Source organism: Erpetoichthys calabaricus, chromosome 6, assembly GCF_900747795.2.
Source record: "Erpetoichthys calabaricus chromosome 6, fErpCal1.3, whole genome shotgun sequence".
NCBI classification, from domain to species: Eukaryota; Metazoa; Chordata; class Cladistia; order Polypteriformes; family Polypteridae; genus Erpetoichthys; species Erpetoichthys calabaricus.
In genome coordinates, this window is record NC_041399.2 from 81,077,075 (window position 1) to 81,099,569 (window position 22,495).

Consider the following 22,495-nt stretch of genomic DNA (forward strand, 5'->3'; position numbering starts at 1 on the left):
AATTTCATAAGTTTACCTTATAGCAGAATGTTTTACTCAAATTGTAATTTGATTTTTGAATACACAAACAATTTAAATAACATTTTGAAATATGCCATGAATAGACTAGGTGGTATAGAACAAAGTAACTGTCCACAAATAATGTAAATACATAAAAGTGTGAGATCCATCAATCCATCCATTTTCTATTTATTTAGCACAGACCTGTGGCAAGCAGGATCACATCCTGGCATTGCATGAAGCAGTGCCATGTTACATGTTAGTCTCACCAAAGAGTCCATACACTTAGTCACTATTGAAGGAGTGGATGTTGGGGTGGAGCGCTGCTATAAGTAATTGGAGGTCTACATCATTGCCATGTTGGATTGGTCTAGAACACAGAGGAACTATGTAAAACATGGTATAACAAACTCTTTTTTCTTTGCATTCCTTCAATGTTTGCGATCCTTCAGTGTGCATAGAGACACCCTTTACATGTTCTATTTCTGTGATATCCAATGCATTTTTCTACACTGTAGTATGCTGAGCCAATAACCTCACTTCAGGAGACATCTACCAAATCAATAAGCTGTTTAAGAAGGTTAGTCTTGTTTTGGGATGCACATTCCATCTGCTGGAGGTATTAGCAGAGGAGATAATGAAGAACATTATGAACAGTGCTGCACATCATCCCTCTGATACACTGTCATTGAGTACTTTTAACCAATGAATTATTCAACATAAATGTTTAAAGAAATGCCTTGGATCCTTAGATTTATCTATCTATTTGCACACATACCTACAGTCACTCATACAGACCACAAAAAAGAGAAACATGCAAAATCTATATAGAACACATCAGCAGCATGTTTTTGAATGGTATTATGGTGCAATGATGCCTGCCACCTTAATTTGCATCCTTTTCAACATTTGTTTTATAATTTTTCTACAACTACTTTTCAGGTACCAATTCTTACCTGCTCATCAACTGAAACAAATTCCTGTACCAAATCTGGCAGCCCCAGAATGCCTTATAGTTACCTGGGTGACCAACAGGCAAAAACACCTGAGGTTTGTGAAGGATGAACTGTACCCGTTTTGGTCCATTGAAGCAGTTACAGACTGGTGGTGGGTAAAAGTAAGAACCTGATTTAAATTTTGGACTTAAGAAACAACTGTACCCTGGCGTTTTTCATCTGAGTAAAATATTTTTAAATATGAGAGAGGTTGACTTTGAATTATATAGTAGGCCAAACTTTAAAATGTACAGCAATCCTATGTAACCTTTATGGCAGTTTTTCCAAATTCTCACTTAATCCAAAAGAAAAATGCAGGGCAGTTTGAAACCTCTGTTCTTGATTAAGGTTTACCTTATGGTTGACTTTGGCTTGGTTTTGGACTTAACAAAACCTAAAAAGATACTGTAAAACTGTAGTCAGGTTTGAATAGCATTATGGTTGTTGACAAGCATTATTAATAAAGGGATGAGACTGTGAGTGAAGTCAAAATAAGGATTGCTACAAGTCATTAACTAAAAGATTTTTATCACCAAAACAAAGATGCCAAAACTGTAAAGGAAGTCATTTATAACTTGCACAAATATATCTGCATTTATTAAGTCTTTTTTAGGTATGTTTGCTTATACTGCGAAAATCACTTAGGTCATTGCTGTGTATGTCAGAATGAAGCAAATCTGCTTTCAGTGGACCAGTTTTGTTGAAATTTGGCACACATATTCTTCAAGGAAATTTGCTGGGAAATTTTAATTTTCTTTTTCTCAAATACAGCTTGTTTTACAAAGTTTTGAAATTTCAAAAACGCACATGGACAAGCATTGGGAAATTATTCAAGCTTACCCAACTTAAAACTGATGGATTAATTTACAGTTCAAATTTCCGCTGAGAGAGGTCTCTTCAAGTTGTATATTTTGTACATTTTCATCTTTTATTTGTTTGACAGTTGCTCCTGACAGTAAAACAACTGCAGAGTTAGGTTTGCTGCAATGGCTGCTGCTTTATATGCCGCCTGTAGAAGTGGCTCCTGCAGCTGCACAGCAGTTTTGACAAACCTCAGACACAGCAGGTCACTTCTGTTCCTTGAAATTGTATCAGATAAGCTACATGATGTTTGTGACCTTAAAAGTGAAAACTAGTAACTTATGTAAAAGTTGACAGGAAAGTAATCAAACTCCATAAGTGTGGCTTTCCTTTACACGAAAAAACAACCTCATGGCTACATTTGTTGCAGAACATAATGATGCAATACTTATTGAACACTATAATTTATTGGTACCTTGCCACAGTAGCCTTCTATCTATCATAGTCAGGTGCTGCCAGCAATTTTAGCTTAACTTCAACATGGGTTTTAAATCTCCATTGGATACTTGTTTGAAAAATTTTATGTTTAAGAAATTCAACCTATAAGCTAATAGACACTTTGCAACTAACAATTAACAATAGGACATCAATTGATACATTTGTTTCATCACTTGAGTTGGAATCTACTATCTTTGAAGGTTATTTCAGTCGCCACAAGCGTATTTGTGCTCCATTTTCAAGTATAAAATATTTGTAAAATGCAACTTAAAAACATGTATTTTATGTATTTTACTAACATACTGTATATACTGCTCAAAAAATTAAAGGAACACTTTTTAATCAGAGTATAGCATCAAGTCAGTGAAACTTCTTGGATATTGATCTGGTCAGTTAAGTAGCAGAGGGGCTTGTTAATCAATTTCAGCTGCTTTGGTGTTAATTAAATTAGCAACAGGTGCACTAGAGGGGCAACGATGAGACAACCCCCAAAACAGGAATGGTTTAAATGGTGGAGGCCACTGACATTTTTCCCTCCTCATCTTTTCTGACTGTTTTTTCACTAGATTTGCATTTAGCTACGGTCAATGTCACTACTGGCAGCATGAGGCAATATCTGGACCCTACAGAGGTTGCACAGGTAGTCCAACTTCTCCAGGATGGCACATCAATACGTGACATTGCCAGAAGGTTAGCACAGAATCAAGGGCATAGAGGAGATTTCAGGATAAAGGCAGTTATTCTAGGATAGCTGGACAGGGCCATAGAAGGTCCTTAACCCATCAGCAGGACCGGTATCTGCTCCTTTGGGCAAGGAGGAACAGGATGAGCACTGCCAGAGCCCTACAAATTTAACTCCAGCAAGGCCACTGGTGTGAATGTCTCTGACCAAACAATCAGAAACAGACTTCATGAGGGTGGCCTGAGGGCCTGATGTTCTCTTGTGGGCCCTGTGCTCACTGCCTGGCACCTTGGAGCTTGATTGGCATTTGCCATAGAATACCAGAATTGGCAGGTTCACCCTGAGCACATGTGACAGACATGAAAGGGTCTGGAGAAGCTGTGGAGAACGTTATGCTGCCTGTAACTTCGTTCAGCATGACTGGTTTGGTGGTGGGTCAGTGATGGTCTGGGGAGGCATAACCATGGAGAGACACATAGACTTCTACAGGCTAGACAATGACACTTTGTCTGCCATTAGGTATCTGGATGAAATCCTTGGACTCATTGTCAGACTCTATGCTGGTGCAGTGGGTCCTGGGTTCCTCCTGGTACACGACAATGTCTGGAATCATGTGATGAGAGTATGTAGGCAGTTCCTGGAGGATGAAGGAATTGATATCATTGACTGGCCCCCACACTTGCCTGACCTAAATCCAATAGAACACCTCTGGGACATTATGTTTTGGTCCAGTCGACTCCTCCAGGTTGCACCTCAGACTGTCCAGGAGCTCAGTAATGCCCTGGTCCAGATCTGAGAGGAGATCCCCCAGGACACCATCCATCGTCTCTTTAGGAGCATGCCTTGACGTTGTCAGGCATTCATATAGGCACGTGGGGGCCATACAAACTACTTAAAACAATTTTGAGTTGCTTCAATGAAATTTTGCAAAATGGACTAACCTGCTGCATAATTTTTTCATTTTGATTTTCAGGGTATCTTTGTATTCATCCCTCTTTAGGTCGATAATATTCATTTCCATCAAACAATGTTACAAACTAACACATTACCCAGTCCATATCAGTATAGATATCCAGCATTATATTTTTTCCCATTGAGATATGATGTGTTTTCAAAGTGTTCCTTTAAGTTTCTTGAGCAGTTTATATTGTCACTGTTATTTTAAATGACTTATTGTTACAAATTTAATTATTTAATAAACAGTATGTGATATGTAATGTGATGAACTCTTTTACTGAACCCACAAGAATATTTAAAGTGCTCCAGTTTTCAAATCTACATCTCTGAATGCACCTGAATGGTACACCATGTGTACATTTTTTAGTTGTTTAAAGTTGTTCTTTTTGCATTCTTTGTGAATATGCACACATAAAAATAATGTACTATTTAATGATAAGCTTTTTGAAGAATAATTTCATCTGCTCTTCTGCAGTATACCTTTAGACCAAAAAAAAGCATTTAAACTAATTGTAACAAATAAAATGATGATGCAGTGGTTCTCTGATTCTGGACCCCTGTTTGATTAAAATTCCTCAGTATAAATATGAATAATTGTGTTTTTTTGGCCACTGATAAACTGGAATATCATGATGCATGCGTGGTTTTAAAAGCTGACAGCCTTGTAAGTTAATATAGTATATGTGTGCATTGTTCAGAATACAGTGTTTTTTATGTTTTTTTACTTAATTTTTATTTCAGATTACCAAGGCAGGAGAATTTGTATTTCCTCTTGAATCTTCACATAAGAAGCCGTATGAAAATCTGGTATTGGGAAGATATAGAAAAAGCAAAGAGTATTTTACAAGGTATGCAAAGGAGACACATATTCACATTCTCTTATTGTTTTCTGAAGTCATAAATTGGTCAATAGAAGTGTGCAAGTTCTATGTATGAAATTTTTTGCAATAAGTCTATATTCTCATGTACTGTTTTTAAACACTACTGTTGTTGACCTTATTAAGTTTTGCTGTCTGCAGAAAAGAAATTGTGATCACGGTTTTTATTTTAAACATTAAAGTGGTGTAGTTTGTGTAGACCGATTATAATTGTAGTCACCATGTTTGAACTTATTATCAGCAGAGGTCGTTAAAAAATAGAAGGTGACATATTATTGTTCTTAGAAGGTATTTTAAATAATCTATAATGTATATTATTTTTTTACTTATTCTTCCAACAGTGAAACAGAAACCACCATTTACCCTATACCAGATCAAAAAATAATTTGCAGTATACCTTCCACCCTTCATTCCCATAAACCCTCACTTTCAGGTTAGTCTGTGTTCTAACTAACTTGTAGGATTCTTACAAATGCTGTTTTCTTAAATTGTTTTGACATTTTATTGATTTAACTGCACAGTTTATTGCTTGTAGTTTGTCATTTAGCAAAAATTACTTTTACCCTTAATAGTCTGGTCCCAAGATATCTAAATTCTGTTTTTTGATTGACCTTAATTAATCACTTGCTGGTAGAATAAATCTCTAAAGTTGTCCCTGGTTTTGAAGATGTAAACAGCAAGTGGTAGATTTTAAAAGATAAAATACTAATTCACAAAAAATAAAAATTTGAATTCATATATAGAATGAAAACTTAACACCTCAAAGTGCTGTCGATATTTAGTAATGCGGAGTAGTGTTTAAGGCACCGGATTTCAAGCCATAAGGTTGCCAGTTCTATTCTGTCTGGTCTTCACAGTGCAGCTTTAGGCGATTCATTTAAACAGCCTTTGCTCCAATTGTAAAAAAATATCTGTGTTTGCAATATACGCTCTGAAGTAGTTTATTCTTGATGGTATAATAGTCATATGGTAATGAAATGAATATAAGATGTTGTACATGTATAATGGTTAAATTGACAGTCACCATTTAACCTAACATGCAAGTCTTTGTGATAGGGAGGAGATCCAGAGAGACCTGGTACTGACACAAATGGCCTATTAATTGTGCCTTGCAAAGTATGAGTAAGAGAGTATAAATAAAAGTATAAAGAAAATCTAACCTCACTTAACCAGTACACAGTACAATATGCAAGGTTGGTGTGCAGGCTTTTTAATTGTCCTTTTAATGGTATGTCTATTTGATTTCTTATTATTTACATATGGAAGTCTTTCTTTGATGCATAATTAATAATTATTTATAGTTAATGATTGTTTTGGGCGGCACGGTGGCGCAGTGGGTAGCGCTGCTGCCTCGCAGTTGGGAGATCTGGGGACCTGGGTTCGCTTCCCGGGTCCTCCCTGCGTGGAGTTTGCATGTTCTCCCCGTGTCTGCGTGGGTTTCCTCCGGGCGCTCCGGTTTCCTCCCACAGTCCAAAGACATGCAGGTTAGGTGGATTGGCGATTCTAAATTGGCCCTAGTGTGTGCTTGGTGTGTAGGTGTGTTTGTGTGTGCCCTGCGGTGGGTTGGCACCCTGCCCGGGATTGGTTCCTGCCTTGTGCCCTGTGTTGGCTGGGATTGGATCCAGAAGACCCCCGTGACCCTGTGTTCGGATTCAGCGGGTTGGAAAATGGATGGATGGATTGTTTTGAAATTGCTTGTATTGTCATCCTGAATAGGATTAATTCTTTCCTAGTGTCTGTGGCTGCTGTAAAAGTTTCCAGCTCTCTGCAGTCCTGTTTTTAATAAGCAGATAAATTTGTAATTTAAAATATTAAGAAACATTATTAAATAACTTACAGTATTTCATACTTGTTTGTCCAGATGTACAGTGTAGCCTATTATATTAAACGTACTGAAGAAGGGACAGTGCAGTGATTCACATGAAGTTATGTGTGATTTTCCTTAACACACTACACCAGTTATAAGTATAAACCAGTCATAAGAGTTCTGTAAACTTGATATACACGCTGCTTTTTCTTAAAACTAGTATAATAAATGTAACTTCCATGCACAGTATAGAAGATTTATGGCAGGGCATCTAAATGAGTTGTATTTGATTATATAATTACATTGCTAAAATGTATAACATCTGTGTGCTGAAACTTCTAACTTTTGTCATTTCATGCAAGAATAAGAATTTTTGTGGCAGTTGTGTTTTTTTTTTCTAAAATAAAAAAAAAAAAATTAAAAAACTATTTATGTAGAGTAACACATATAAAACAGACAACATTCCTGCTGTGTACTGCAATACTTGCAACTTTCAGAAGATAAATCATGCCAGCATGCAAATTTGGTAATTCTCCCAGAATTCTCTGGAGGTAAACAAATTGTCCTCACTATTAAAAGTAGTACACAGTTTTGTTCTGAAATGTGCTCTTTTGGTGCATTCATATCATTTGAACATTTCCAAACTCTCTGCTGATTGAGAAACTATAGGTACATTAGCATATGAGAAAAGAAAGGCTTCTGGTACATGAATAAGGCACCACCAGTGGAAACCCACACAGTATGAAGTGGACCATGCCTTACCCATGCCTGTCAGTGCATTTATATACTGGTGCTTTTCATCACATGTATTGTATTGTTATATTCACATAAAGTTTTGGATGTTCAGAAAATAGTCCAGACTTCTCAAATTTACCTCTAGTCATATTCTGTCTGTTACTACTTTGTCTTACAGAAATGATTTTTGAACATGTTTGCTTTACATGATTGGTCAGATCATTTGTTTATAAACACCTTTCTCTTCTTGAAATGTTTTGTTCATCTGTGTCAATGCTTACCCTACAGTAATTGTTGTTCATGTCTGCCTGGAAAGTATCTTTAGGTTTCAAAAATCAATGAAGTACCTATTGATGCTTCTCAGAGCACACAAAAAGCATAGTTTCAGTATTCCTGCCTAGCTTTCTGCAAACTATGTCCTAAGTAGAAACAGTTAGTGTTAATAGACAGAGTGTTGAAGTGAAGCTGTAACACACTCTGTCTACCAAAATCTTCTCATAATGGTGCCTTAAATCTCTAAGATAGTGGACCATTTTATAGGATCGGATTAAATCAATGGCACAGTTTTATATTGCAGCTTACCTGACTACATTTCTGGAAAAACTTTGATTTGTAGTAAGATGTCACAGGAAACCTGTTTCTGAAGAATGTGTTTTTTATTGTTCATTTCAAAAGTTTTTGATGCATTTGAGTATTACCTGGCATTGTGTTACATAATGAGAAGGCTGATTTGCGCCTCAATTTGTATTGTTAGCATCCTTGGCAAGTTAAATGTTTTATGGTGCTTTTTGGTTAAGATTTACATGCAGTATTTCTTTGTGTTTAATGTTATGTTTTACATCCAAAAATTCTTTCCTGTTGACTCATTTCTTTGTGCACACTTCAACTGAGGACATATTAGATTCCGCCTTTGTGTCAGTAAGACTTTGTCTGGACTTTAACTAAAAATTAAAGAAAGAAGTTATTGGAAAATATTTTAAGTGGCTTTTTTTGTTTAAAATTGAAGATTTCTGACAAGCCTTTAAGAGTACAATTTTTTTTTGACAACTTTAATGGAAGTTTGTTTAATAGCTAGACTCTTGCTTATTCCATAAACACAAATTCTTTAATACATTTGCAAATCCCTGCCACATAAAAAGCAAAAAACATACATTTTGCTGGTGTTTTACATGGAAAAGCACTCTTTGGTCACAAACTGCTTATGAGTTGTCAAGGACCTGTTATTTCTGTTAAATAGTATCTGCACAAGTCCTTCAGGTTAGCATTGTATACCTTCCTTGAAATTATTCCAGCACTAATTTTTTTTTTTTTGCTAATTTCTCAGAGCAATTCTGAATTCAGATACAGAAAAAGTAACTAAAAAATTAACTCAGGGTGGTCTGGTAGATGCTGGCAGAATTTACATAAATGTGAGTGCTTGGTAAATATGTTGGTAGATTGCAGTTTGCATTTACTAACAAAAACACAGTATTTGCAATGAAGCACTCAGGTACAGTAAATCATAAACTATGGCAATAGTTTTCAAGACACAATGAATACAAATGGAATGGAGACCCTTAAAAAGAATTTAGACAATGAAATAAAAGTTTGCATGATTGCATTATCTGCCAATGCAAATATAAAACAATAATTAGCTATGTTATTCTCTGTCAATATTATGCTTTAATCATATTATGTTGTAACAATCTAACATTAATGCTTAGCTTGCCTAAAGGACTTTAACAAGTGTGGTATATTTTATTACTAGCTTATAAACCATCCTACAACAAGAATTTAATGTGTGATTGAAACTCAGTTCAGGGTCTTGATTCTAACTGTTTTGTAGTTTTTTATTTATAATGTGTATTAAGGAGGCTTGAAAATCAATAAACTTCTGAACTTTTGTAGAACTATACAGAGGTATAAAAGTCTACAAGTTCTCCTGCTTCTGCTTTTCCCAGCCATTTTGAGAACTCAGACATGCCCCCAGCGGGAGACCTATGGACCTACATTGTTAACAGAAAAGAGAGAGAGAACATGAATTTTATTATTTATGTACAGTATATAATGTACATATTTAGGGAACCATGCCCTGCATTTGTTTGACATCTTGGTGAAACTCTTTATTTTTTTTCTTCACCTATCTTCTTATAGTATTGTTTTAGCTATGTCCTTCAGCATTTTACTTAATTTGAGCCATGTGTGTTCTATTAATATTAATAAAAGAATGTTGTTTGTTAAAACAGTGATCTACACAATGTATGGTGAATCATAGCCTATTTGCTAATGCTGTCTCAGGGTTCATACATTTTTATTTGTCTATGTAAATATAAAAATGCTGTTCACAATATGCGATTGTGTGGCAGATTGTTGGTAGGACAGATAAGTTACTGCAGGCCTTCTTCACAGTAATTCTGTATTCTTCTAGTCTCTGCTTAGCACTAGCATATACTGCATGTATCCTGTAAAATGGCAAATCTATTTGCATTTCACACCTGTGATGGATAGCATATGCCAACTTACGTAACTTGTCTTTTGATAGATGGTTACTGCATTTTCAATGACCAGTGCTGTCACATAATTAGTGTTTTAGCTGTGTTCGGTGGTTTCACCTGTTCTAGCCAGGTCATGTTTAATTTTTCTATTTTTACATATTGTGTGTGATCGGAGAAAAGCATTTCCTGGTAGACAAGATCAGACAGTCTGAACAGATGCCACTCTTCAGTGGTTCACTGTTCACTTTTGCTAACTTACTGCCTGATCACAATGAGACATTAAAATTTGTCATTGCACTTTCTGCTTTTGTCATTCTCACTTTATTATCCATGTTGCACATTTAGAATGTCCAATATGGATAACAATGATTAACACAGTACTCCCTATTGACATTATCAATCAGTTAAACCTCAAATTGTCACACGTGTTGTAAAACTCAATGTGACTGTCTTTGTGTGCATAGGTTGCATTACACAGGTGACTTGAGAAGTAAAGTTTACTCTAGTGTAAAATGTAAATAGGTGACATAAATGGCATGCTGAAAATAAGACATATTGCCTTTGTTAGTAAACATAATAAATTAATAGCTTTTTTGTTTTTCCTTTCGTTTAAAGAAAATTGTTTATATATTGTTGTATATTGTACAATAGTATGAAACTGTAATCTGGGTTTTTAATTATGTTGGCTTTTTTTCCAGTACTGACTTTGAAGCTGTATTTCAGTGGTATGACATACAATAAAATACAGTAGATCAAATGCTAGTGTTTTTTCTGGGAGCTTATTCATACTGCTCAAAAAATATAATATTGCTTTATTTCACAATAATATTGTGTTATTATGCAATAATTATTGTGCCTTATTTTGCAAAAGTATTGCGTTATTTAATAAACATCTTGCCAGCTGCTACCATTATCATTGTACACATGCATGCTCTGGCAGTCTAGTGACAGCTACTGATTGTAAGATTAAGCATCTGTGTAGCATGCAATCAAGTGTCAAGAATTGCACAAAAGATATAGGTATACATTTTGTTTTAATCACATTCAAATTTTGCATTTTGTCTAAAAAGTTTGGATCATGTCTGTATGTTGTATACTGGAGAGGGAGCCTAGTTTTAGAGATGTCTGAAATCAGTTTCACCTGTTGTTAATGACAGAGAATTAAAGTGTTAAACAATGCATATGAAAGCATAAGTAAATAAACTGAACTGTTATTTCGAAACAAAATGATGATGTACTGGAAAACCACAATAAAAAGAGCTTACCCAGATCTGCAATATAGAATAAAGAAATCTGAAGCCTAATATTAAGAAAGGAAAAATAACCTCTCTGTTATAACTTAAAAATAATCATTAAAGACACTGGGACTTTCCTTTTTACTTTAGTCTTCTTGAGGTAAGAAACATGCAAAGGAGTTACATATAATTCTATTATCCAAAGGTTATTTTGTCCACTTGTTTTTGACCGTTTTAATGGTCTTATCTGGATCTATAGGTCACCTCAAAATGCAGGGATTGTTAAATCTGCAAAATTTTTCACTTTGGGACTTTATTTCTGTTGTTGTATACACTAATTGTTTTTCAAAATTTGCTAAGTTAAATTGACTCCAAATATTAGATAGTGGTGATGGGTTGCATATTGATTAGCACATGCAAGTAAGAATTTTACTGTACACATAACAATAAAGACCTTCTAAATGTATTTACTAATTAGATCTTGGGAGAGGATTTAAATTTTGTTCGGTTTTTATTCAAGTGACATGAAACTATCCTTGGTTTTATAATTTTCAAGCAATGGAGAGTATAATACTATTTTGGATGTCTTTTTAGTAAGTAGTTTAGAAAATACTGAGGTTTGCAGTGCATATTATTGACTGTAGAGGTATTCTCTGTAAATTCTTAAAAAGGCATTGTGCAGGTTTTCAGGACTTATTTAAATTATTTTCCAGTTGTATTTACATTTTATTCTGTATTTTATTTAAACACAAGGTCATTTTAAATTATGTTAGTATAAGGTTCCATCTTTTTTCTTTTTGAGGCCACTGTTTAGGATTACAGGAAGCCTGAGCCTACTGTGCCAGAAGTGACAGATGGACCAATTTAAGCCTTTATTGGTCTACATGTCCTTTGTAGGGCACACACAGAAGCACATCCCCATACTTATTCATAATATGCCAGCTTAAAACTGTTAAAAAAACACACCTGTACATAGAAGTATAAACTTCACAAACACTTACTGAACCATTGTGATGCGTGAGACATCATCATTTAGCACCATAAGATTCCAGTGATTGTTCTTTAAAAAGCATAACATGCTAGTAACCTACAGGTCTGACTTTGGAATAACACTGCACAGTTTAGGTCATTTATGATGGATATACTGTACAGGGTCATTGTAATGAGAGAAGTATATTTATAATTGAAAATACACCCATTGCTCAATAGAGGAGGCTTCTTAGTCATTGTGTCAAATGGGTGAAACTGATTGTGCAGTCCCTCAAAATGCCTGTTAGGATCATGGTAAATCAGTCATAAACCTTTCCTGCTGCACATTATTATAATTCAATATTTAGGATATGATATCAGTTGTAAAGATAAATTTGCCATTGCAAATCTTTGAAGCTTCCTGTCCTTTCTTTGTTGTGTAAACATATGGTCCTGAAAGCTTTTATGGTCTTGTTTTTATAATGACAATATGTTTACAGTTATCATTTTTCCTTCTATTTTTCCTACTAGATACTACTTGAAATTTATTTTGTTTTGTGTGGGCCCTTGGCATGTTATTTTTAGTAGCAGTAAGAAAAGCAAAATGAACCCGTAAGTGAAATCTGATAAAAAGTGCCAAAAAACACTGCTTCACTTTCATTCCTAATTAATTAACTGGTACTTCTGCATTTTTACATGTTTTTTGGATCACCGTGTACTTGTTATATTAGTCACAATTTTTGAATTGATTTGATGGGTGAAGAAGCAACCCAAATGCTTTTTGGATGGATTAAAACTTCTGAAAATCAAAATATATGATCATTTGCAGTAATCAGAGTGGTTATGAGAAACTTTTCAAGTACCAAATTTAAAATAAATATTATTTTTGGTTAGTGTGTCTTTAAAAAAAGACTTCAGCTTTCTGAAGGTGTCAGTAACCAAAGCTGAGTAGCTCTGAACCAATTTCCCACTAAGAAATTTATTAACACTTGCCTCAGTTTTTAAAAAGCTCCAGAATATATTTTACAGAAAATTTTTATGCGCAGATGAGTCAGAAGTAGAACATTTTTGTGTCTTTGCATTGCTGGGAGAAAATAAAAACTACATTCTCTACTAAGCATATCATAGTGACTGTTGGATGTTGTGGTGGCAGTGTATTGTTTGTTAAATGCTCTTATAGTGCTCAGAACTTGGGTGATATGGATGACAATTTTTTTCAACTATCTATCTGTACATCATCTAATGCTTAAGGAATCACAAACATGTAAGGAAGTCAATAATTAAATAAAAAGATTTAGGTGTATTGTATTGGAGAGATATGTCAAATTCTAGATTTAAGCTGAATAGAAATTTTATGTCAAGATATAAAACAATGAATTCATGACTGTCATATTTTAAATTCGCTGCTCAAAAAAATGAAGGGAACCAGGTAATGGCTACAGACAATTTCTCTTTAATTATTCTCCCTGACTGATTGCTCTCTAGTTTGCTAGTGTCCTTGTCAGTACTGGTAGCATGAAACGGTATCGATTCAGGTTGCATACTCCAGTTCCTCCACAATGACACTTCCATATGTGTGTATCCATATTCACATGAAGGTTTACTGTGTCTAATCAGCACAATCTCAAGAACATGGAGGCGATACCAGTAGACAGGCCATTACATAAGGAGAGCTGGACAAGGCCATAGAAGAGCATCAACCCAGCAGCAGGACTGAAATCTGCTACTCTGTGTGAGGACGAAAAGGATGAGCACTACTTCAGCCCTACAAAATTACCTCCAGCTGTCTACTGGTGTACATGTTTCTAACCAAACTTTCAGAAACAGACTCCGTGAGGGTAGCACGAGGGCCCAACATCCTCTAGTGGGACCTGTGCTCACAGCCCATCGCTGTGCAGCTCGAGTGGCATTCACCAGAGAATACCACAATTGGCAGCTCCACCATTGATGCCCCGTTCTCTTCACAGATGAGAGCGGGTTCACACTGAGACGTGAAAGAGTTCGGAAATGCCATGGTGAATGTTCAGCAGTCTACAACATCATCCAGCATGACCAGTTCGGTGCATAGTCGGTGATAGTCTGGGGAGGTATATCTTTGGAGGGTCACACAAACCTCCCATGTGCTAAGCAGCGGTACCCTGACTTCTCTTAGGTACTGGGATGAAGTCCTCAGAGCCATTGTTGGACCTTTTGCTGGTGCAGTGAACCCTGGGTTCTTCCTGGTGTAGGACAATGCCCAACCTCATGTGGCCAGAGCATGTAGGCCTTTCCTTGATGACGAAGGCATTGATGCCATTGACTGGCCTGCACATCCTCCAACTCTCCTCATGTAACAGCCCATCTCCTGGTATCTCCTCTGTGCTCTCGAGACTTTGCTGGGAGACCCAGCAAACCTTCTTGCAACGGTTTGTATGGACGTGTCATCCTGGAGAAGGAGGACCTCCTGTGCAACCTGAATCTGCTGCAGGTACCAGCTCATGCTACCAGTAGCGACAAGGACACTAGCAAAATGCAAAACTACAGAAGAATGTCAGGAAGGTTAAGGAGAGAGCAATTGTCTGTCACAATTGATTATGCTTCCTAAATGGACAGATTGGTATCCCTGAAGCTTAAATGACTTGGTGTCAGTCTGTGATAATTAAGTGTTCCCTTCATTTTTGAGCAGTATATTACTAAGAATGACACAGTTTACCATATTGGAAATGGACGACATTCTGTCTCAAAGTAATTTTAGCTGTTACAGGTAAAGGTGGTACCCAAATTATGTAAAGCTTTTTTTTACAATACAAAAAAATTGAACATTGGATGAATTTCTGAAGTAATTAAATAAAACATCCAAAAGAAGTGCCATAATGTGCTGTCATATACTAGTAGTTTACCCCGGTGGCCATTATTAATTATTAGATAAATATCTTTTGGAAAAGTTTCCAATTCACTGCAGATTTCAAGCTGTGGTTTGTAAACAAGAACATAAAAATCTAATAAACTTAAAAGATGCAGAAAATGATAAAAGGAGGGAATAATTTTTCACAGAATACTTTACCTTTTGTGGTATGATAGCATTAAAAATCCCAAACTTAAAATGTATACAAGAAAGGAATAGATACGTAAGATGTCAAAACATTTTTAGTAAAATTATCTTTGGATACCTGCCTTTGTCCAAAGAATTAATGAATTATTTAATCTTGTAATGAAATGTGTGTGTGTAATTCTAGTATGGCAGTATTGCACATAGCCAGTAGAGTGCAGCATGACAATGTAAAGAACACACTAAACATTGCTTTCTTTTATAATTTCCAGGACTCTGTATATGATTTAAAAAAGTTGTGATTTGCCTACAATCACAGCAGCGATAATTTTATATTTGCTTTTACTGCATTGATTAAATACATTAATTATAGACAAATTTAATTGAAAAAACATTATAAAAGAAAAGTAAGAAATGTTATTTTTATAGGTTGAGTTACTTTAATAATCAGTGATTTAAGGAGAATTTTCAGCTTCATGAAAGTCCATGCCACTATTTATTTTTAACACTTATATAAATTTTAAGTATTATATTGCAGAGTTAGATTAGTTTCCAACATCGCACTGGTACACATTTTGCATATTTCGGAGAAATACAAATTTTAATTGAAGAGTCCTGTTGAGATTTTCAAAACAACAGATGCAAGCTCAGTAGTTCCATCCATCAATTATCCAACCCGCTATACCTTAACTACAGGGTCATGGGGGTCGGCTGGAGCCAATCCCAGCCAACACAGGGCGCAAGGCAGGAAACAAACCCCGGACAGGGCGCCAGCCCACTGCAGGGCGCACACACACACACACAGCACACACTAGGGACAATTTAGAATCGACAATGCACCTAACCTGCATGTCTTTGGACTGTGGGACAAAACCCACGCAGACATGGGGAGAACATGCAAACTCCACGCAGAGAGGACCTGGGAAGCGAACCCATGTCTCCTAACTGCGAGGCAGCTGCGCTACCATGGCGCCACCGTGCCGCCTATTCAGTAGTTTGTAAAGTTAATTTAAAATGCATTATTTTAAATTTCCTGAGCTCTTCGTCAATAAAAAAAACACTTTTTGAATTGTGAAAATTGAATTATTTTCACATAGCATGATTGTCCTCACGGTACAATTCTTAGCCTCATAAGGCAATGCAACTACACAATCAAAACACCCTTTGTTATAGTGTTTTGGTTATTCAGCTGTTAGCATTCATGTGTATTCTATTGTTAATGATTTTTACAGGCATTTTGCATTTTATTATACTTTTGTTGGAAATCGTTGCACAACAGCAGGATTCAATTATGGTGTCCAAATTTTCAAATGACTCCATGCTAAACCACAGTGAATTAGGAGACTAATTGGCTTATTTAGTGTGATATACAGTATATACAGTACCTCAGTCTGAAGTTAGCATATCTATCTTAAGTAGAACCAGATACAGTATGTGATAATATATTGATCTTTCAGTTGTAGTGGGCAATGTATATTTGTCTGTTTATATAACATTAGATAAAATCACTGTCTGCAAAACTTCACCTGTTTTTGCGTACTTTTTCCTGTATTTTCAGTTGGTGTGAGGAACAGTGTTCTGTTTTTAGATCTTTTAATGCATATCTTGTTCTAATGTTCATTTAAAGTAAATCTGTCTTGATTTACTTTAGGCTATTAAAAATGTGTTACCTAGTACATGTATATCTTTCTCTGGCTCATACTTTATTTATAAAGGCACCTTTTCTGTCTATATGTGCATCAGTCTGTATAACTCTTAACTTAAAATCATACAGATTTAGAATAGTTTCCATCAGTGTTCCATGGTTCAGTGTTAGAAATATCCTATAACAACTAAGTCTAAGTTATTTAGACATCATGAAGGAAAACCTTTTAAAGCTTTTACAGCAGCAGGGAGTAACTGATTTTATTCAGCAACAACTTTTTTGATATTAAACACACCACAATAAACAACAATGTGTTCATTCTTTTAGTTCAGAGACTTAAAGACAGGCCATGTCAGTTAATGCTTACTCAGTTGATAAGTATTTTCTGGCAAATGCAAAGATATTCTACTTAGCAGAAATTTATAGTTTTTTAGTTTGTTTGAAATCATCTCTTGTTTTCTTAGAATAGAGCACAAGCTCTTCATTGTCTGTGTTATAAATGGTAATGTTGTTTGACTACAGTAAAACATTTTCATAGTTTTATTCAGGTCATGCTGAGTATTAACAATAGTAATTACTCTTGAGCAGTACTTGTACTTTAGTAGGATAGAATGGACTCAGTTTTAATGTTGTGCTCTTAAAGACGTATTCAGATTGACCAAGTTATTAACCTGTAAGGAATCCAAGTTGAGTGAGGCCAGCATTTTAAAAAGAGGTTTTGGAACTGTACTTCTCAAAATAACAAGCCTTGTCATCCTAGGTTAATGTTTATTTTTAGTTTAATACAGCTATGTGGCAGCAATGTTTTGCACAACTGAATACTGATTTTCATAATACAAATTATAAATGACAAACTGCCACTACAACAAGCCACCGAATACTGTTGTTTTACTATCCAATGCAGAACCCACAAATTCAGTCTATTTGTTAACTGAAACCAATGAATTCACTGTATTGCATTTGGGAAGCTATAAGTAGTACTGGATTTCTTCTGAATACTCCAGTTTTTTTCTCATTTCAAATGTGCATGTTTTAGGTTAATTGGTGCAATGTTAGTCTGTGTGGTGTTTAGCCTTTGATGAACTGTGCTTCATGCATTGTTAGTTTCTAATTGGTACCAAGACCTAAAACTAGATTAATCAAATTCAATAAATGGATTGATTGGTGGGTGAGCAATACCGAAAAATATTTGTTTTGTTTAGACAATACAGTCAGTCACTGTCTAAAGGTCTTATATTTTGAGATGTGGAATTTAGGTTTGATGATAACAAGAGATATATAATAGTTCAAAGTTAACATTCTTGAAAGGTTTCTTGCCCCGTACTAGAAATATAAATCTTGAAATATAGACAGCTAATGTATTTTTGTGTTGCACAATTGACATATACACTACTATTACTCAGTGGCGGACCATCAGGGCCTGCAAGGCCTTCTCTGCTGGCCTAAAAAAATATCTGAATCACAAACTGACGTTAATTATATTTTGTCCATGAATACTTATTAAATACTGTAATTCCAAATATTCTGTCCACTTCCTTTCATAGCTTTTCCGATGGTTGTGCTGCTTCCGGACATGAATTTTTGTATTAAAGCATTTAACCAATCACATTTCAGCCATCATTTGTTGCCAGGCAGGGTCAAAGTCAAAGAAGTCTGCCCGGGAGGCCTTCACAATCCGTTCTGCATACCCTCTAACACAAAATAAATGTTGATTAAACTGTTGCTTCAACCAATCAGATTTTGAGTTGGTTTCACTAGGGCCCTCTAGCAGGTGTACGGCAACGTCACCGTATTCAGACCCATTGATTGGATAGGATGGTGTGATAGCTATTTCGTCACCCCATGGCTGAAGGAGGAGAAGAAATAGATTTGGTGGCAGATTTACTTTCAAGGCCATTTTCAAGACAGACTTTTCAAGAAAAGCTGGACATTGTTAAGAATGTTAAGAACTCCGAAGCTAGCTAGCCTGTCACAACCAGGAGGAGGATTTGTCCGCCACTTTCAGGTTACCAACTACGAGCGGTACCCCTGGCTCACAGGGTCCGAGGAACACTGCAAATTGTATTGCTGGGAGTGTTTGTTATTTGCCACTGGTCGACATGGTGTTTGGAGCCACACTGGGTTTGTAAATTTGACTTGCCTAACCAAGGCAGCAACGAGACATCAAAGCACTGCCGGACACTTACAAGCAACGGTGCTTTCCAAAACTTTTGGGGAAACCAGAGTGGATCTACAGCTGAACGAGCAAGTGCACAGGGAAACGGAGCTCCACAACGAAAAGGTGAAGAAAAACAGAGAAATCTTAAAATGACTGATAGACTGTGTCATTTTTTTGGGCAAACAGGAACTTTCATTTCGGGGACACGATGAAAGTTCCCTCTGTTATTGGATCCCGCGCTATGTGGAGCTTCTTTCTCTCATTGCTGAGAGCAACACGGATTTACATTACCACCTGTCCACCAATAAAGTGTTTAGTGGGACATTGGGTAAAATACAAAATGACCTGATCACTGCTATTGCTGAAGTGATGGGAGAAGAGATGAGAAGTGACGTTAAAAAAGCACCGTTCGTCTCTATTATGGTGGATGAGACGACAGACGCACTGGTCCTGTGTTACGTAATGGGCACAGGTGTCAAGGAGCGATTTGTCAGATTTGAAGATGTTACCAGTGGGAAGCGAGCCAATGACATTGCAGGTCTTATCATCAGAATTTTTGTTGGAAAATGAATGTCTGGGTAAAGTTATGGCACAGTGTTTTGACGGCGCAGCGGTCATGTCTTCTGGATTAAATGGGGTGCAGGCTAAAGTTAAAGAGAGAGCACCTTTGGCTTTATTCATACACTGCTATGCACATTGGCTCAATTTAGTACTGACTCAAGGGGCCTCAAAGCTTAAAGAATGCAAGATCTTTTTCGGCCACCTCAATGGCCTTGCTGCATTTTTTTCTAAATCGGCTCGGTGCGTGCAACTACTGGACGAAATTTGCCAGCGGCATCACCCTCGTGTGGCACCAACACGGTGGCAGTACACATCCAGAGTGGTCAATACTGTCTTTGAGAAGAGAGATGCTCTAAAGGAACTGTTTCATCACATTCTGGAGCATCATGATGAGTATGATGAGGACACAGTGCGCTGTGCTGATGGATTTAAAGCACGTCTGGATGATTTTGAGTTTTGTTTTTTGCTTCACACATTCAATGGCATTTTTGAGTATTCAGACGTGCTCTTTTCAATACTACAGGACAAAAAACTGGATGTGCAGTTTTGTCTGGCTAGGATAAAGGAGTTCTGTGACACCGTTGAGCGAGATAGAAGCCGATATGAGGAACTCTACGAGGCCACTGAATGCACCACAGGCGCTCCGAGCGCACGAAGAGGTCAAGCGCAAGATCCTCGCTCGCACTAACGCCAACTCCATGGCAGGATTCTGGATAATATTATTTACCAGACACAGACTAGATTTCAAGACCACGAAAAACTGATGTTTGTCACGCTCCTTGACCCACAGAAGTTTTGGGAATACAAGAAAAATTTCCCGCATGCAGCCTTCTCCAGTTTAACACAGAGCCACGGAGCACATTTTGATCTGTCTCGGCTAAAAACAGAACTGATTGTAATGTATGCCATGGATGATTTTGCAGGAAAATCTCCCACTGATCTCCTTTACTTCCTTCATCAGAAAAATCTGAATGAGAGCATGGGGCAGCTGTACACATTGGTATGTTTGGCGGTGACCATTCCCATGTCCACTGCTTCGGTCGAGTGGACATTTTCAGCCCTAAAGTGAATTAAAACTTATGCCAGAAATACGACAGGGCAGGTTTGACTGTCAGCATTAGCTTCGATGGTGATAGAAAGGGACTTCGTGATGGAACTGAAGCGCACGGATAATCTGTACGACAGAGTAATTGAACTGTTTTTGAGGAAATAGAGGAGGATGGATTTTGTTTACAAATAATCCGAATTTTTGGTGAGTAAAATGTTGCGATTTTCCTAAATAATATTAGTAGTACTAGGGTGTTGAACTGTGTTAGCCTTTATGAATGTAGAGAAAAGCCAAGCAAAACAACACCTTTTATTGGCTAACTAAAATGATTACAATATGCAAGCTTTCGAGGCAACTCAGGCCCCTTGACTAAAAAGATTACAATATGCAAGCTTTCGAGGCAACTCAGGCCCCAAGGGCTATCTGCGATGCAACGGCTCTTTATACTGTATTTCTGCATATTAAGATGGTTTTTATAACCATAAATTAGTTTTTGAGGGGCGGGTTGATTCAGACGGAGCACTACTGAAGGCCTAAGTGTGAAATGCACGGTCCACCACTGCTATTACTTATACAGTGGTGTGAAAAACTATTTGCCCCCTTCCTGATTTCTTATTCTTTTGCATGTTTGTCACACAAAATGTTTCTGATCATCAAACACATTTAACCATTAGTCAAATATAACACAAGTAAACACAAAATGCAGTTTGTAAATGGTGGTTTTTATTATTTAGGGAGAAAAAAAAATCCAAACCTACATGGCCCTGTGTGAAAAAGTAATTGCCCCCTTGTTAAAAAATAACCTAACTGTGGTGTATCACACCTGAGTTCAATTTCCGTAGCCACCCCCAGGCCTGATTACTGCCACACCTGTTTCAATCAAGAAATCACTTAAATAGGAGCTGCCTGACACAGAGAAGTAGACCAAAAGCACCTCAAAAGCTAGACATCATGCCAAGATCCAAAGAAATTCAGGAACAAATGAGAACAGCAGTAATTGAGATCTATCAGTCTGGTAAAGGTTATAAAGCCATTTCTAAAGCTTTGGGACTCCAGCGAACCACAGTAAGAGCCATTATCCACAAATGGCAAAAACATGGAACAGTGGTGAACCTTCCCAGGAGTGGCCGGCCGACCAAAATTACCCCAAGAGCGCAGAGACGACTCATCCGAGAGGTCACAAAAGACCCCAGGACAACGTCTAAAGAACTGCAGGCCTCACTTGCCTCAATTAAGGTCAGTGTTCACGACTCCACCATAAGAAAGAGACTGGGCAAAAACGGCCTGCATGGCAGATTTCCAAGACGCAAACCACTGTTAAGCAAAAAGAACATTAGGGCTTGTCTCAATTTTGCTAAGAAACATCTCAATGATTGCCAAGACTTTTGGGAAAATACCTTGTGGACTGATGAGACAAAAGTTGAACTTTTTGGAAGGCAAATGTCCCGTTACATCTGGCGTAAAAGGAACACAGCATTTCAGAAAAAGAACATCATACCAACAGTAAAATATGGTGTTGGTAGTGTGATGGTCTGGGGTTGTTTTGCTGCTTCAGGACCTGGAAGGCTTGCTGTGATAGATGGAACCATGAATTCTACTGTCTACCAAAAAATCCTGAAGGAGAATGTCCGGCCATCTGTTCGTCAACTCAAGCTGAAGCGATCTTGGGTGCTGCAACAGGACAATGACCCAAAACACACCAGCAAATCCACCTCTGAATGGCTGAAGAAAAACAAAATGAAGACTTTGGAGTGGCCTAGTCAAAGTCCTGACCTGAATCCAATTGAGATGCTATGGCATGACCTTAAAAAGGCGGTTCATGCTAGAAAACCCTCAAATAAAGCTGAATTACAACAATTTTGCAAAGATGAGTGGGCCAAAATTCCTCCAGAGCGCTGTAAAAGACTCATTGCAAGTTATCGCAAACGCTTGATTGCAGTTATTGCTGCTAAGGGTGGCCCAACCAGTTATTAGGTTCAGGGGGCAATTACTTTTTCACACAGAGCCATGTAGGTTTGGATTTT

The 22,495-nt window shown here is 36.9% G+C and overlaps 1 protein-coding gene across 1 annotated transcript in view; it reads left to right on the plus strand.

The window, feature by feature from the left end:
- Positions 1-22,495, plus strand: part of mettl4 (methyltransferase 4, N6-adenosine) — a 57,219-nt gene that overhangs the window by 18,893 nt on the left and 15,831 nt on the right. Inside the window, exons 5-7 of the mRNA XM_028803765.2 lie at positions 943-1,117; positions 4,675-4,781; positions 5,153-5,244. Coding sequence (XP_028659598.1) covers positions 943-1,117; positions 4,675-4,781; positions 5,153-5,244 — 374 coding nt within the window. The remainder of the gene's footprint in view (positions 1-942; positions 1,118-4,674; positions 4,782-5,152; positions 5,245-22,495) is intronic.